General features: G+C 43.4%; 1 protein-coding gene across 1 annotated transcript in view; it reads right to left on the reverse strand.

The window, feature by feature from the left end:
• Nucleotides 1-14350, reverse strand: part of Osbpl11 (oxysterol binding protein like 11) — a 59277-nt gene that overhangs the window by 13059 nt on the left and 31868 nt on the right. Inside the window, 7 exon segments of the mRNA XM_038344410.1 lie at nt 696-882; nt 3242-3297; nt 3299-3396; nt 3398-3579; nt 3582-3713; nt 7583-7610; nt 8957-9097. Coding sequence (XP_038200338.1) covers nt 696-882; nt 3242-3297; nt 3299-3396; nt 3398-3579; nt 3582-3713; nt 7583-7610; nt 8957-9097 — 824 coding nt within the window.

Here is a 14350-nt window from a genome sequence, read left to right on the forward strand (position 1 = left end):
CCACAGGGAAACGGGAAACAATACATGAGTTAGTGTGGTGGCGTCATTGCTGTTTTAGAGTGGGGTCGGATTTCTAGAGTGCTTCCTTTCCTCTTTTGTGTGTGTCCGTCTGTCTGTGTGTGGTTGTTAGCTGGTGGTGGCACACATCTGTCAGTTCAAGGAAAGCCTCATCTACAAACCAAGTTCCAGGACAGCAGAGCTGTTGTTACACAGAGAAATCCTGTCTTGAAATATAAACCCAAACCAAAACCATGTGTACTTGCACATGTCTGCCTGTGTGTGTATGCGCAAGACCAAGACTGTTGTTAGGAATCTTTTTCCATTGCTTTTCTACCTTATCCTTTGAGGCAGTCTCTTAATCTGAGTCAGAGCTCTAGCTAGCTTGCTATGGGGATCCCCTCGCTTTGTCTTCTAAGGCTAGAGTCACGGGAAAGCCACCAAACATACCAGCAAATCTGAACTCCAGACATCTTGCCTGTGCGGTGATCTCTCTTTCTCTCTCTCTCTCTCTCTCTCTCTCTCTCTCTCTCTCTCTCTCTCTCTCTCTCTCTCTCTCTCACACACACACACACACACACACACACACACATTCCTACCTTAGTCTCCTCTAGAGAAGACAAAGCAGGAAAAGAACAAGGAGTTCCAGTACAAGATCAAAGAGCAGAGCGGGAACCCAGACACCTTCAAGTTCTTACCGGTGCAGTTTGCCGCCATAAAACGGCTTAGTGTGAAAAGTGATGCTGGCTGAGTATCCCGTTTTTGTACAGTTGACGCTGACTTTGCCACCTAGTTCTACCCAGGGAACAGTAAGAATGGACCGGGCATATGCACAAGGCAGCGAAAATGTGTACTCTTCTCCATGTTCCAACAGACTAAGGACACCTGAATGTAAAAGCATGATGGTGGTTAATGTCTCTTCCAAGAAACAGTTTTCTTTTCCTGTCTAGTAATAATAAACATCATTATTTTTATACTCATTTACTGACTTCGTTTGGCAGCATTTTCAGAAGATACTGAATCAGAGTCCCTATCACTGTGACCTTCCTGCTCCTGCGGGTTTGTGCGACCTGTACCTGTTCCAGTGCAAGCAGTCTAAATGTCCCACCAATGCTCCTAAAAACAAAATAAAGCCTTGGGGCTGGGGCGGGAGCTCTGCTGTGCAGATTCCTGCTAAGACTTGGTCACCAGCAGCCTGGCAGTCACTCAGAGTATGACGAGAAAGTGTTCATTATTCTAGTCTACACGTGTGAAAGACCCAGATGTAATCTTTTCATCAAGAACAAAGAGCATCCCACATTTTATTTACCAAATTCAGAAGCTATATGAGACGTAAGAGGTCTAAGTGGTGATTTTCAAACAAATATTATTCTATTGGGGGATTCTATATCAACGATCTTATATTAAAGTAGTAAAAACATTTAAAAAGGGATTAATAATAGTGAATAACTGATCTGCATGATACACCATGCATGTATGTAGCATACTCAAGCTACATTAGTACCTTTAATGTAGTATAATTTACCTATTATACTTCATTTACTGTGTAAGTGAGTATGCGTATGCGTGTGAGTGTGTGTGTGTATGTGTGTGTGTGCACATGAAGGTCAGACACAATCTTGGCTGTGGTTCCTTAGATGTCATTCACCTTCAGTTTTGGAGACAGGGTCTCTTACTAGCCTAGACCTCATCATGGAAGCACAGGTGGCTGGCCCGTGAGTCTAAACCCATTGTCTTACCTCCCCAGGAATGTGGACCACTCACTAGGTGCCCTTTTTCTTCCTTTATGAGTTATGGCTGTGGCGGCACACATCATTAATCCTGGCACATAAGAGGCAGAGGCAGATAGATCTCTGTGAGTTTGGGACCAACTTGGTCTTCATAGCGAGTAGCAAGTCAGTCAGAGCTACATAGAGATTCTGTTTCAACCTGATTTTAATAAATATAGGGAAAGTAAGACTCATGGAATGCCTAAACCTAAGCAATTAAACTAATTTCCCCCCTAATGTTGAAGAACATAAATAACAAAATGATCATAAATCCCATGGCAACTGTGTGTGGTGGGTGGTGGTACACAGTATTGGTGTGTGTTTGTGTGCACATACTTATGCATGTATATAGAGACCAGAGGTCACAACCCCGCGTCTTCCTGCAACAAGGGCTAGCCTGCAACTACAGAGTTCTGCTTGGCTCAGCCTCCGAGTATTGCAAGTCACTCCACCTTCTTTTTGAGGCGGTCACTGACTGCTTACCCCATTGCCATGCCTGGCTTTCTTGTCATGGGTGCTGGGGGACCTGAACTTGGGATGCATTTTTGCAAGGAAAGGACCTAACAAACTGAGCATCTCAACCATTTCTCTATTCCTTCATCTTTTTACTTGTTGCTAAGGTGACAGACGGCAGTTAGTTCCAAAAGGCAATACCTGAATACAAGAAAGGATTAGCTAATAAAGAAGTCACTGTACCTCCCCTCAGGATTCAGAGTTGAAAGTGGCACATGCTCCTCCACAGTGCCAGACTACTCCACTGAAAACGAGCAACAGCAGCTCTCCTTCAAGAGCACATAACCAAGAGCAAGGTTCTATATATGCCCTGAAACTCTCAATGTAGATCAGGCTAGCCCCAAACTGCCAGAGATCTGCCTGCTTCTGCCTCTGGAGTGCTGAGATTAAAGGTATGTGCCACCATGCTGCAAAGTTTCCACAATAAAACACTTTACAGTTGTGGTGGTGAACCCCTGTAATTTCAGTGAGTTCAGAGTTTCAGGCCAGCCAGAGCTACACAGTAAGACCCTGTCTAAAAACAAACAACCCAAAAACTTTATACTTAAATTTTTAAAATATAATTTCAAGGAGAATTTCTATTTGTTCATACTAATAGCACAGTAATTTAGTGTGTCTCAATATACATTCTGGAGCACAATACCAAAAAAAGTAGTATATGTAACACTTAAAATCTCTAACTAGGGGCTGGAAAGAGAACTCAGCAGTTACAGGCACTGGCTGCTCTTGCAGAGGACGACTTAAGGGGCTCAGTTCCCAGTCCCCAATATGGTAGCTCACAACTGCCTGTAAATGGTTACTGCATACACGTGGTGCACTAACATATATGTAGGCAAATATTCATATACATACAAACAGACCTCAAAAATCCTATAATTAATCCCTATACAGCCTTTCCAAGCTTAGCAAGTTTGATTAAAAAAAAACAAAACAAAACACTGGAGAACAATCTTTCTACTCACCTTCTCCGACCATTGTCACACCTATGGACATGCCTAAGAACTTGCTTTTAGTCAGAGTGTGCATTTACACACATCTTCCTTTCTGTACATTCTGCATAAAATCCTGAGACTGGAGGATGATGGGAAACTTGCTCCAGCGGGACAAATCTGACAGTGGAACCAGTCTGAGACTCCCTGGGCTAGAGCATCCTCCGGCAGAGGAGCATGACTAGTGATGGTGGAGGTGCAAGAGCTGCCACTCAAACCGGATGCTGTTCTGCCCCTTTGGCACCCTCAGGAGCAGTGGAAAGTCTCCCCAATGATAGGATTGTACGGCTTCTTAGCAATGGCTCCCTTCGGCCTTCATGAAATGAGGTAAGGTAGTACTCAACGAAGCGAATCATCCGGTCCTCGGGCGTGGCTCCATCGGTGATGCCTATGAACAGGTCTGGATGAGACATGAAATCTGCATACATCTCCAGTAAGGAGCGGGCTTCTCCAGGATAAATGTAGGAAGTCACCAACTAAACATCAATTGCGAATCAATTAGAAGAAGAATTAATATATCTATATCTATATATTGATATATATCTGAAAATAATTACCTCTATCTTCTAAAGCCTTGTGCAAACAAAAGGATCTGGTCTTATAATAAGAAACAAAACAAGCCGGGCGTGGCGGCGCACGCCTTTAATCCACAACACTCGGGAGGCAGAGGCAGGCGGATCTCTGAGTTCGAGGCCAGCCTGGTCTACAAGAGCTAGTTCCAGGACAGGCTCTAGAAACTACAGGAAAACCCTGTCTCGAAAAACCAAAAAAAAAAAAAAAAAAAAAAAAAAAAAAAAAAAAAAAAAAAAAAAAAAAACCCCAAGCAAGTTTAAAAGGAGATGAGACTTTGCCTGAATGGTTAAGATTAAATACAAATTCATGACAAAAAGACGGTTAGACAGAGGCCTGACGTGAGTTCCAGAGCAGCACAGAATACTCAGGGGCCGTGTCCGACAGATTTTCTATAGTTCTCGGGCTTCCAGGCTGCATGGATATACCAGGCACATTCTACTGCATGAGACATGCCATTTCTCCTTTAGATTTAATGTAATTTTTAATTATTTGTATATGTGTGTGTTTGTATAGGGTATGTGGAGGTGAGTACAGGTCCAGTGGAAACCAGAAGAGGGTGTCAGCTTCCCTGAATTTCAGGTGGTTGTAACCTGCATTAACAAGGGAGCTCGGAACCAAACTTAGGTCCCCTGCAAGAGCAGTACCCTGTTTTTCACTGCTGAGCCTTTCTCTCCAGGCCCACCTCTGCTTCGCCTTAAAAATAGTGGAAGCCCCAGCACCTCGGGAGGCAGAGGCAGGCGGATCTCTGTGAGTTCGAGACCAGCCTGGTCTACAAGAGCTAGTTCCAGGACAGGCTCCAAGCCACAGAGAAAACCCTGTCTCGAAAAACGAAAAAAAAAAAAAAAAAAAAAAAAAAAAAAAAAAATAGTGGGAAGCTGAACATGGCAGCCCTTGGTAGCACTAAGGCAGACCCCTTCCAATGTGAGGCCAAGCCAGCATGTCTAGTTAATTTTTGTAACAGGACACCAAGCCAGGTTCTTTTGAAAAGAGGGAACTCAACTGAGAAACTACATCGAACAGACTGGCCCCGAAGACATGTCTGTGGGCATTTTCTTGATCTGGTCCCAGATGGTATAGAGAAAGCTGGCTGAGCAGCCACAAGGAATAGTTCAGTGAGCAGCATCCTCCATGATCTCTGCATCAGTTCCTGTCTCCAGGTTCCCCCCACCCCTGCAAGACAGGGCTTTCTCTGGTAACAGCATTGTCTGTCCCTGGAACTCTCTTTGTAGACCAGCTTGGACTCACAGAGATCCACCTGCCTCTTGCTGAGTGCAGCAGCCACCCATAGCCGCTGTCTTTCAGGGTTTTGATGTGACTCTCTTTCCTGAAGAGACTGTGAGCGTAAGCTGAAATAAACCCTTTCTCCTCCAAGTTGTTTTCAGACAGGGTTTTATCACAGAAACAGAGAATCAAACTAAGATACAGGATTACACAATAAGAAACTGTCTTAATAAAACAAAACAATACAAAAAAAACTGTAGGTTTATTTCCTGGAGAATAGCCCCACAGACAGAGGCATTTGCTGTTCTTACAGAGGATCCAGTGTGGTTCCCAGAACCCATATGATGGCTCAGAACCACCTGTAACTTCAGTTTCAAGGACCCAGTGCACTCTTCTGACTCCTGGGGCTACCACTCACTCACGTGGGTGCACATTAAATTATAGGTGAAATATCCAAACCATAAAAGTAAACAAAAAAATCTAGTTGAAAAATTCATTTCCTGAGAACAAAAAGGTCAAGGGTTGGGGATGTATGTAGCTCAGTGGGCAGAGTGCTGGCCTAGCACGTACATGGCCTGGGTTCACACAGGACCATGTTCACTGCCCAGCATCACATAAGACTGGCATGGTGGTCCATACTTTCAATCTAAACACTTAGAAGGTGGAGGCAGGAGGACTCCAAGTTCAAGGCCAGCCTGGGGAGGAAGGAAGAGAGTAAATGACAGAACAGACTAGAGAGATATATCACAGACCAAAGCAACAACTGTAACTCAAAGTTAATTTTTAGCACAAATGAATAATTTTGAAGAGAAGTTTCAATAGCCCAAAGCAAGACAGATTAAATGTTTTACTTAAGGCAGAAACAGAAGAATGCAAAATGATTCAACTCTTTGAGAATAGTAAACTGGCAAGATTTTTCAAAAGTCCCAAGAAGTTCATATCCATTTTACCCACCAAGTAATCATTCTCTCAGTTAATTTCTTAAAGGAAAGAAATGATATGAATGAAAGAAAATAAACATAAATAAAATAATACAATAAAAAAAGACCCAGGTATGATGGCTGAGGCTGCAATCCCAGCACTCAGGGGGCAGAAGCAGGAAGATCAAGAGTTCAAGGCCAGCCTAAGCCACATAGTGAAGCTCTTGTATCAGAAACAAAACACCCCAATAGCTTAGCAGAAGAAGGCATTTGGCACCAAGAAGACCTGAGTGCGAGTCTCAGAACACTCTGGTGAAGACGAGAAGCCGCTCCAGCACGCTGTCCGCTGACCCAGACTGGCATTTGTGCCCATGTCCAGGCCCAAAGTGCGAAAAATAAAAATAAATAAGTAAATAAATCAATTTAAGTGATGTGTATTTTAAACTATAATCTTTGGAGCTTTAACAAGACTTGCACGGTTATTTAAAGTGAAAGAGCTCTGGACTGGCAGCTAACATAGCTAACAATGCTCTTAGCTTGGCTTCACCCCTTCTACTGAAAGCCCAATAAAATGTACCAAACAAGTCCACACACAGACAAGTCCAGAAGTACCCAGAAAGGAGAAAAAAGGAACAGCATTTAATATTTGGGAACTGGAAAGTTTAATCTTAAGCAATCTACACCGCTGGTTCCTGGAGAGGCTCCAGAGCCAGCCCCTCCTAGGCGCTGTCTCTTCTGTGGGAAGACGCTCTTCCACCAGACACAGCCTGGCTCCATCTGGTTCTCACACCAGGAGCTCGTCTCCACTACGTGCTCGAACTCGGGGAAATGTGCACTTTACAGGGTGCACACGCATTACCTTCTCATTTCTTCATGAAGAAAAAACTCTTGCAAGATTTTACAAGAAGCTGAAGCCAGAGACTCAAACGTTACCTTCCTCATCTATCAAAATAGCCCTTTCTCTCCCTCCCTCCTTCCTTTCTTTTTTTTGGGGGGGAGGGGATAGGGTTTCTCTGTGTAACAGTCCTAGCCCTTGTAGACCAGGGTGGCCTCGAACTCACAGAGATCTACCTGTCTCTACCTGCCGCGTGCTGGGAGTGTGCCACCACCGCCTGACAAAACAGCCCTTTTTTGTAAGCTAATTAAACTTTTGGTGGCTAGTCACTTTTTCTTAAACCTAGGCAGAGTGGCACACTCCTATAATCCAGACTCTAGAGGGCGAGGCAGGACATTAACAAACTCAAGGCCAGACTGTAGTTTGTAGGAAGCCGACACCTCACATTTATTTTTTCAGATTGTTCCTTACAAGGTAACAACAGTGGCACGGTGTACACACAAGTGAGAGAGATAAAGAAAAGCAGATCTGACTTCACTTCAAGTGAGGCACTAGGCAGTGCTGCAGGGATTCCTGCGGCCTGCTTGCACTGTTTATGCTGATGAAAAGCAAGCATCCAGCCTCTTTTCCGGCTGTGGAATTCAGTTGCTCTTCCCTGTTCAGCAGAGGATTGTTATCTATGAGTCTACCCCTAAATAAATAACCCTCTACTATTCTCAATTCTGAGCTAGTGTGGGATTTCTTTTAAGCGTCCTTCTTCAGCACTGCACATAGGAAAAGTAGGAAGCTACAACTGGGAGGGCGCTAGAAGACTCCGAGTTCTAGCAACGTTTAGAGTTTAGTGCGGGAGGGGTTTCGTTGCGCTGTTGCCTGGAAATGCTTGCTATGGCTGGTCTCCTCCGTATGATTAACCTAGAAGATAATCCTATACTTTAGAGACACTGAGATGATGTGACACTATTATCTGTCATGTACCCTAGCTGCTTTGAAACTCAGGCAATCCTCTTGCCTCAGTCTCCCGGACACTGAGATGACAGGTGCGCACCACCAGATCCAGCTTTATTATTTCCACATTTTCTACCATGTGCTTAACCATCCTCATTTAGTGTCCTTTGAAATGGAGGAAGATGGGGCTGGAGAGGCAGCTCGGGTGGTAAAGTGCTGCTGCAAGGCCGACGACCCGACTCTCGTCCCGGGATTGTGTGGTGGAAGAGAGAGCCCCTTCTTGCAAGCTGTCCTCGGGGGCACACACATGCGCGTGTGTGTCATATACTCCTTATGGTTTGGAAGTATCATTCCTTTAAATGTTGTATGAATGGTGCTCAATTAACAATAATGTTTTTAGTTAATAAAACACAAATAAGGAAAGTATATAACATTTGATTTTTATCAAAAGAGAGCTTTTCTACCTGAGTTACTAGAAAATTCTTAATAAGTGTTCTATGTCTCATAAACCTCAATGCTGCTTTTATGCCTTTTAAACCTAAACTCTAGTAAGGACAAAACCACCACAGCAACGAATACCAGATGATCCCTCGCCAGACTACTTCAACAAGAACCACAACTGCTAACGTGAACTATTTCCTGATCAGAATGACACCAACTGACACCTGAAGTAAAAGACTAATAAGCTAATTAGTTCCTAAATGCCTGCCCCTTGGTAGAATTCTGGTGGAACCCAATCACTCTTCAAGTCTTTCATTAGCGGCTGTGAGATGGCGCAGCAGGGAGGGGGCTTGTACCACAAACTTGACCCTGAGGAGTTTGAAGGAAAGAACTGACTCTTGCCCGCACTACCACACACATCATAAATACACGGTGTAAAGGAAAAGCTCCTGTCAAGCACAGGAAGTCTCAGTTAAACACCCCTCCTAATCCAAACATACAAAAGGACAGTGTTTTTGACTTTTCAGTGATAAAAACTGAATTCCAAAGGCAAAAGGCTTTCTCTTTAAAGTTCCATGACTGGTGAGCATGGGGAACAATCTTTCACCTCTACCTATACAGCCTTCGATGGAACCCAAGTCTCAGTTTGTTTGTGAGAGACATCTAAGCAGCCCAGGCTGGCCTTGAGTTAGTTCACCATCCTCCTGCCTCAGTCTCTCCTGTCAAGGAGTGCAGATGTGACCTGTAACTTACTCTCGTTAAATCCATGCCCAGCTTGAGCTGTGACAGGAGATGCAGGATAACGCTGCGCTGCTCCTCCACCGCCCCCAGGTCATCCTCCTTGTTGTCACAGGTGTCCTCGAGCTCATCATCTGCATCAATTTCTTCAGGTTCCTGGATGGGGAAGAGAGCAGAGTCCACTGTTATAAGGACTTATTAACATTTACTAAGAATGAAACAGTTCAGTCTTGGAGACATTTATTCTAGGTCTAAACAAATCATTAAGGAAAAACATTTCCTTTGAAGAGATCATAACTACTAGTACAGAACAGACTGTGGTCCTGTGATACAAGGGATTTTTTTTATCTGTTTGTTTTTTTAAAGATTTATTTATTTATTATGTAGAGAGTGTTCTGCCTATGTACACTTGCACACCAGAAGAAGGCACCAGACCTCATTACAGATGGTTGTGAGCCACCATGTGGCTGCTGGGAATTGAACTCAGGACCTCTGGAAGAGTAGTCAGTGCTCTTGACCACTGAGCCATCTCTCCAGCCCTATCTGTTTTTTGAGACAGTCTTACTGTGTAACCATGGTTAACTCACTATGTATTCAAAGCTGGCCTCAAACTCCCGTCTTAGCCTTCTGTGTACTGAGATCACAGGGATGTACTGATAATAAAGTACATTTATTTTGCAGAAACAGTATTTTTCAAAAAGAGCAAAGAATGTCCCCTGAATAAACTTAGCTTTGACACTAATCTGGGAACCACCACCACATCTACAATTTTAAGTGATTTTTGTTTGTTTTGAGACAAACTCTCTCACTATATAAGACAAACTGCCCTTGAACTCAGCCTCCCAAGTCTTGGGAGTACAGGCATAAGCCACCAAGTCCGGCTAAATTCAGAAGGTTTTGTTTTAATTTTTTTATTTTATTACTTTGAAAAATTGTGTCTTTTGTCTGTGGGTGTATATGCGTAGCTGACAAGAAAGGTCACAGATTCCCTGAATCTGGAGCCGTGAGCCACCCAACACAAGTGCTAGGAGCTGTATACACGCTGGTCCTCTTCAAGAGCAATATGCTCTCTCAACTGCTGAGCCATCTCCCCAACCCCAAATTCAAGAGGTTTAAGGATTAAATATTTGTCCCTGTTTAACCTAAAGCTATAAAGTAAGATCTGAAGGTGAATGCACACACATATCAAATCTAACTATTGTGAACCTTATTTTGCTATTCACCCATGCCTGAGAAGACCTGTGGTTGAAGAGATTCCAGACACATGGAAATGCTCTGTGGCCTGTCAGTCACAATGCTACCAAAAGTACTCTGTGTAGCATTTTAATCAAATCAATAACCTCCTAGAAAAAGAAGACGCATACTTCCAACTCATTAGCTCTAATGACTAGTTAAACAATTTCATATTTATTACTTTGGCTTACTTTTAATTTTTTTAAATATTTATTTATTTATTATGTATACAGCATTCCTTCCATGTATGCCTGCAGGCCAGAAGAGGGCACCAGACCTCATTACAGATGGTTGTGAGCCACCATATGGTTGCTGGGAATTGAACTCAGGACCTTTGGAAGAGCAGGCAATGTTCTTAACCTCTGAGCCATTTCTCCAGCCCTTACTTTTAATTTTTTAGGGCTTTTAGATGAAGGTGGAGGTGGGGTAAGGATTTACTCTGTAGCCCAGGCTAGCCTTTAATGCTCAGGAATTATTTTTGTTTCGAAATAGTTTCAAATGGCCCAGGTTGGCCTGGAACTAATAAGTATGTCTTTGAACTCCCGAATCTCTTGAATTCACTTGCCACATACTCAAATTACAGGCTCTTGGGTTCTGACTGTGTGTATGTATATGTAAAGGCTAGAGGCTGATGTCAGAGATCTTCCTCTATTGCTTTTTGCTTTATTTTTTCAGACTAGACTGCTCAATGACCCGGAGGTCACCGATTCTTCTAGGACAGCTGGCCAGTGAGCTCCAGGTGTCTGTCTATCTCCATCTCCCTAACCCTGTTCCACAGCACTGCAGTGCCACCGCACCTCCATTTTACATGGGTGCCAAGGAATCTGAACTCAGAGTCTCATATATGCCTAACAGAAACTGCCAAATGGTCCATCCCCTCAACCCTGCTGACTTTTATGTTTTGGCCAGAGTCTCACTCTGTAGCTGGGGTGGCTTGGAGACTCACTTTGTAGTTCAGGCTAACTTTGAACTTGTGATGATTCTCTTGCCTCAGTCTTTAGAGTGGCTAGGATTGAAGGCTGGAGCCGCCACACCTGCCCAGCTTGCTCTGAACAACAAATACACCAAGGTTCAAGCTCCTCATCAGCAGTCGCGTCTATACAGGGTGGTGCCCTGCCTCTCACAGATCAGCTTGTCAGCACCTTTCTCAAAAAAGCTGAATGTAAGAATCCATCTTTTCTACTTTACTAGATTTAAGAACATCAGGACAGTGGAGTGGGGGTGAGGAGGTAATCTGGGGACAGTCTTAAACCCACAGCCTCACGCAGAGCTAGGAATACAGGTGTGAGCCATCATGCTTCGATAGTTAGGAGGATTTTTATAAAGAGATTATCTTGGTGGTGTCATTTCTATTTCCCCACCACTATTGATGACACTCAGGTAAGATACCCATATGTCTTGTTCTGTGTAGCTAGACCAAAACCAAACCAAACATACATGGGCAAGTACACAGACACATACAAACTAAAAAATCTCAAACCTGCCAGGTATGATGGAGCATAACTTTAATCCAAGCACTCGGGAGGCCGAGGCAGGCAGATCTCTGAGAGGCCAGCCTGGTCTACAGAGCAAGTTCCAAGACAGGCTTCAAAGTTATACACAGAAACTTTATCTCTAAAAACCAAGAAAAAATAAAATAAAATAAAAAAGATTGCACAGACAAATTCTGTGTGCTTACAGTACAGAGCTTTCTGTTTTTATGATCCTGAGGAGTAAAGCCAAGACTTCCTCACACCCCTCTTTAAAGAGTCAGCCTATCAGGAAGCAGCTCCTGCTCTGGAGCCTAAATCACTGCACATAAAGTCTACATGAATGTAGGTCACTCTTAAAACAGGGGGAACTGACAGCCCTCTCTACACATGGACCAAACAAAACCATTATATGAGATTAAATAATTATAGGAGACCTCAGAGGAAATCCTCCTAGGTCGTGACTAAGAATGCTGACATTCTGAAAGGTACCCTTACATCTGAGGTTGGAACGTAGGCTACAGATTACTAATGCAAACACAGCTTTGGAGGATGGGGTATCTCTCAGATGGAGCATGTGTTCAGTTACCCAAGACCCTGGCACACTCAATATTAGTACCAAAAACCAAACAATAATGATAAACAGAACCCAGTTACTTTGTGGGTGGAACTTTCTCTACTGGAAATAATGTTAAGGAAAACACCAGGTCGAATTACTGTAGAAGAATACAATTTTCAATATTAAAAAAAATATTACATTTATTTACTTACTTTGTATATGTGTATATGTTATATGTATGTGGGCATGTGTGGGGCATGGCATGCATGTGGAAGTCAGAGGACAACAGGAGGGTGTCAATTCTCTTCTATTATGTGAGTTTCAGGAACTGAACTCAGGTTGTCAGGCTGGATGGCAAGTCCCTTAACCCACCAAACCATTGTATTGGCCCAATTTTCACTGCACTACAAAAAAACCAAACTTGCTATATAAACCAGACTGGCCTGGACCTCAGAGCTTGGCCTGCCTCTGCCTTCTGAGAGCTGGGATTAAATGCATGTTTCAGCTGGGTGGTGGAGGCTCACGCCTTTAATCCCAGCACTTGGGAAGCAGAGGCAGGTGGATCTCTGTGAGTTCAAGGTCAGCCTTGTCTACACAGCGAGTGCCAGGACATTTTACAGACAAACCCTGTCTTAGAAAAAAAAAAAAACCAACCAACCAAACAAACAAACAAACAAAGCATGTTCCACCCCTCCTCAGAGAATTAATCTTAATTTTTTTTACTTATTTATTTATACAGTTGTACGTATGTTAAGTGCTTGTATGTGTGTGGGTGTGTACGTGCCATGGCACACGTGTGGTCAGAGGAGCCACCCCAGCAGCCCAGGCTCTGTGACTGTTCCTTCTCCCTAGCTGTGCCCCTGCTGTCCCACAGCCTCCGCCGTGTTCTCGCCTCTTCCGGTGCGTTCGAGCAGAGTCTGTCACCATTAGGGTGTGGAAATACAGCAGTCTACTCGCAGACCCCATGCCCCTTCTTTTACACAAGTCTCATTTTGCTTCCTGCGTGCTCTGGGTTCTCATTTGGAGTAACAAGCTGGGCTACCTGCCCTTTAGTTCATGGTCTTTCATGAATACATCTCATTTCTAGTCTGCCCTGTCTCCAAATCCATGATCCCGTCACCAACATTCATCATTTACACACCTCTCTCCTGAGACCTCAACGTGCTCGGAATCACATGCTCTGAGCCTCGTGCCTTCTGACTTCCCTGGCTTTGGGAATAGCAACACAATTTTATCTTGTTATTTTGGCTCAAAAGCTTCCAATTTGTCAGTCTAGCTAATTTTTGTTATTTGAAATGCACACTGCTGATTCATTTGCTTTCATTTCTACTTCCACAGTCTTTGATCACATTTTAATTCCAAGTCATAAATCATATACCAATCGTCCATAAATCCTCTCCCAAGCACATGATCCCCCTGTCTCTCATATTAAGACTAAGGCCTGCCTGACTGTATTTCTCTGGGAGCACAGCTCACACAGCATTTGTGAGCTCTATGGAGCAATGCTGCAGGAAGGACCACTCCACTCTGAGTACATGACTATAGCATGTAACAATGCTGTGACTGGCTCTCAGAAGCTAGTTATAGCGTAACCCTGCCAACTTTATCCTGACCACAGTCTCACAAGGCATTAGAATCACTACTTCATAGGTGAGGAACCTGAAAGCCCAGCATTAAAAGCTCTGTTTCCAAAGCATTCTTCTTCTACCCAGTCCTTCTTTTCTGAAGGGCAAATCGCAAGAGTGTAAATCTTATCAATTAAGGAAAAAAAGTTTCATCTTATCACCTGCTTGTTTTAGTGTACAGAAGCTGCGGCTTCAAGTAAATTCCACACCTCTTCAATGAAAGAACTGTGTTTTCCTGTTTGTTTTCTCCTCTAATTTCAGACAGCCTGGTAACTACACGTGTGCACATGTGTGTGTCAACGCACGCTATTTACTTACTAATCTGCTTTCCTGCTTCTCAGCTCCCGATTTCCAGCACCTCTTGATAAATTCAAAGTCTTTACAGTTTTGGACTAGTGCCTACCTCTTAAGAAATAACTTGCTCGTATATAAATGATATAAAGTTTGCATTAATCTAGACTCAGTAATTCTACTGGGGACATATTGTAAAGAAATAATCAAAATTTGGGAGGGAAAATAATAC

The sequence above is a fragment of the Arvicola amphibius genome, chromosome 10 (assembly GCF_903992535.2).
Source record: "Arvicola amphibius chromosome 10, mArvAmp1.2, whole genome shotgun sequence".
NCBI classification, from domain to species: domain Eukaryota; kingdom Metazoa; phylum Chordata; class Mammalia; order Rodentia; family Cricetidae; genus Arvicola; species Arvicola amphibius.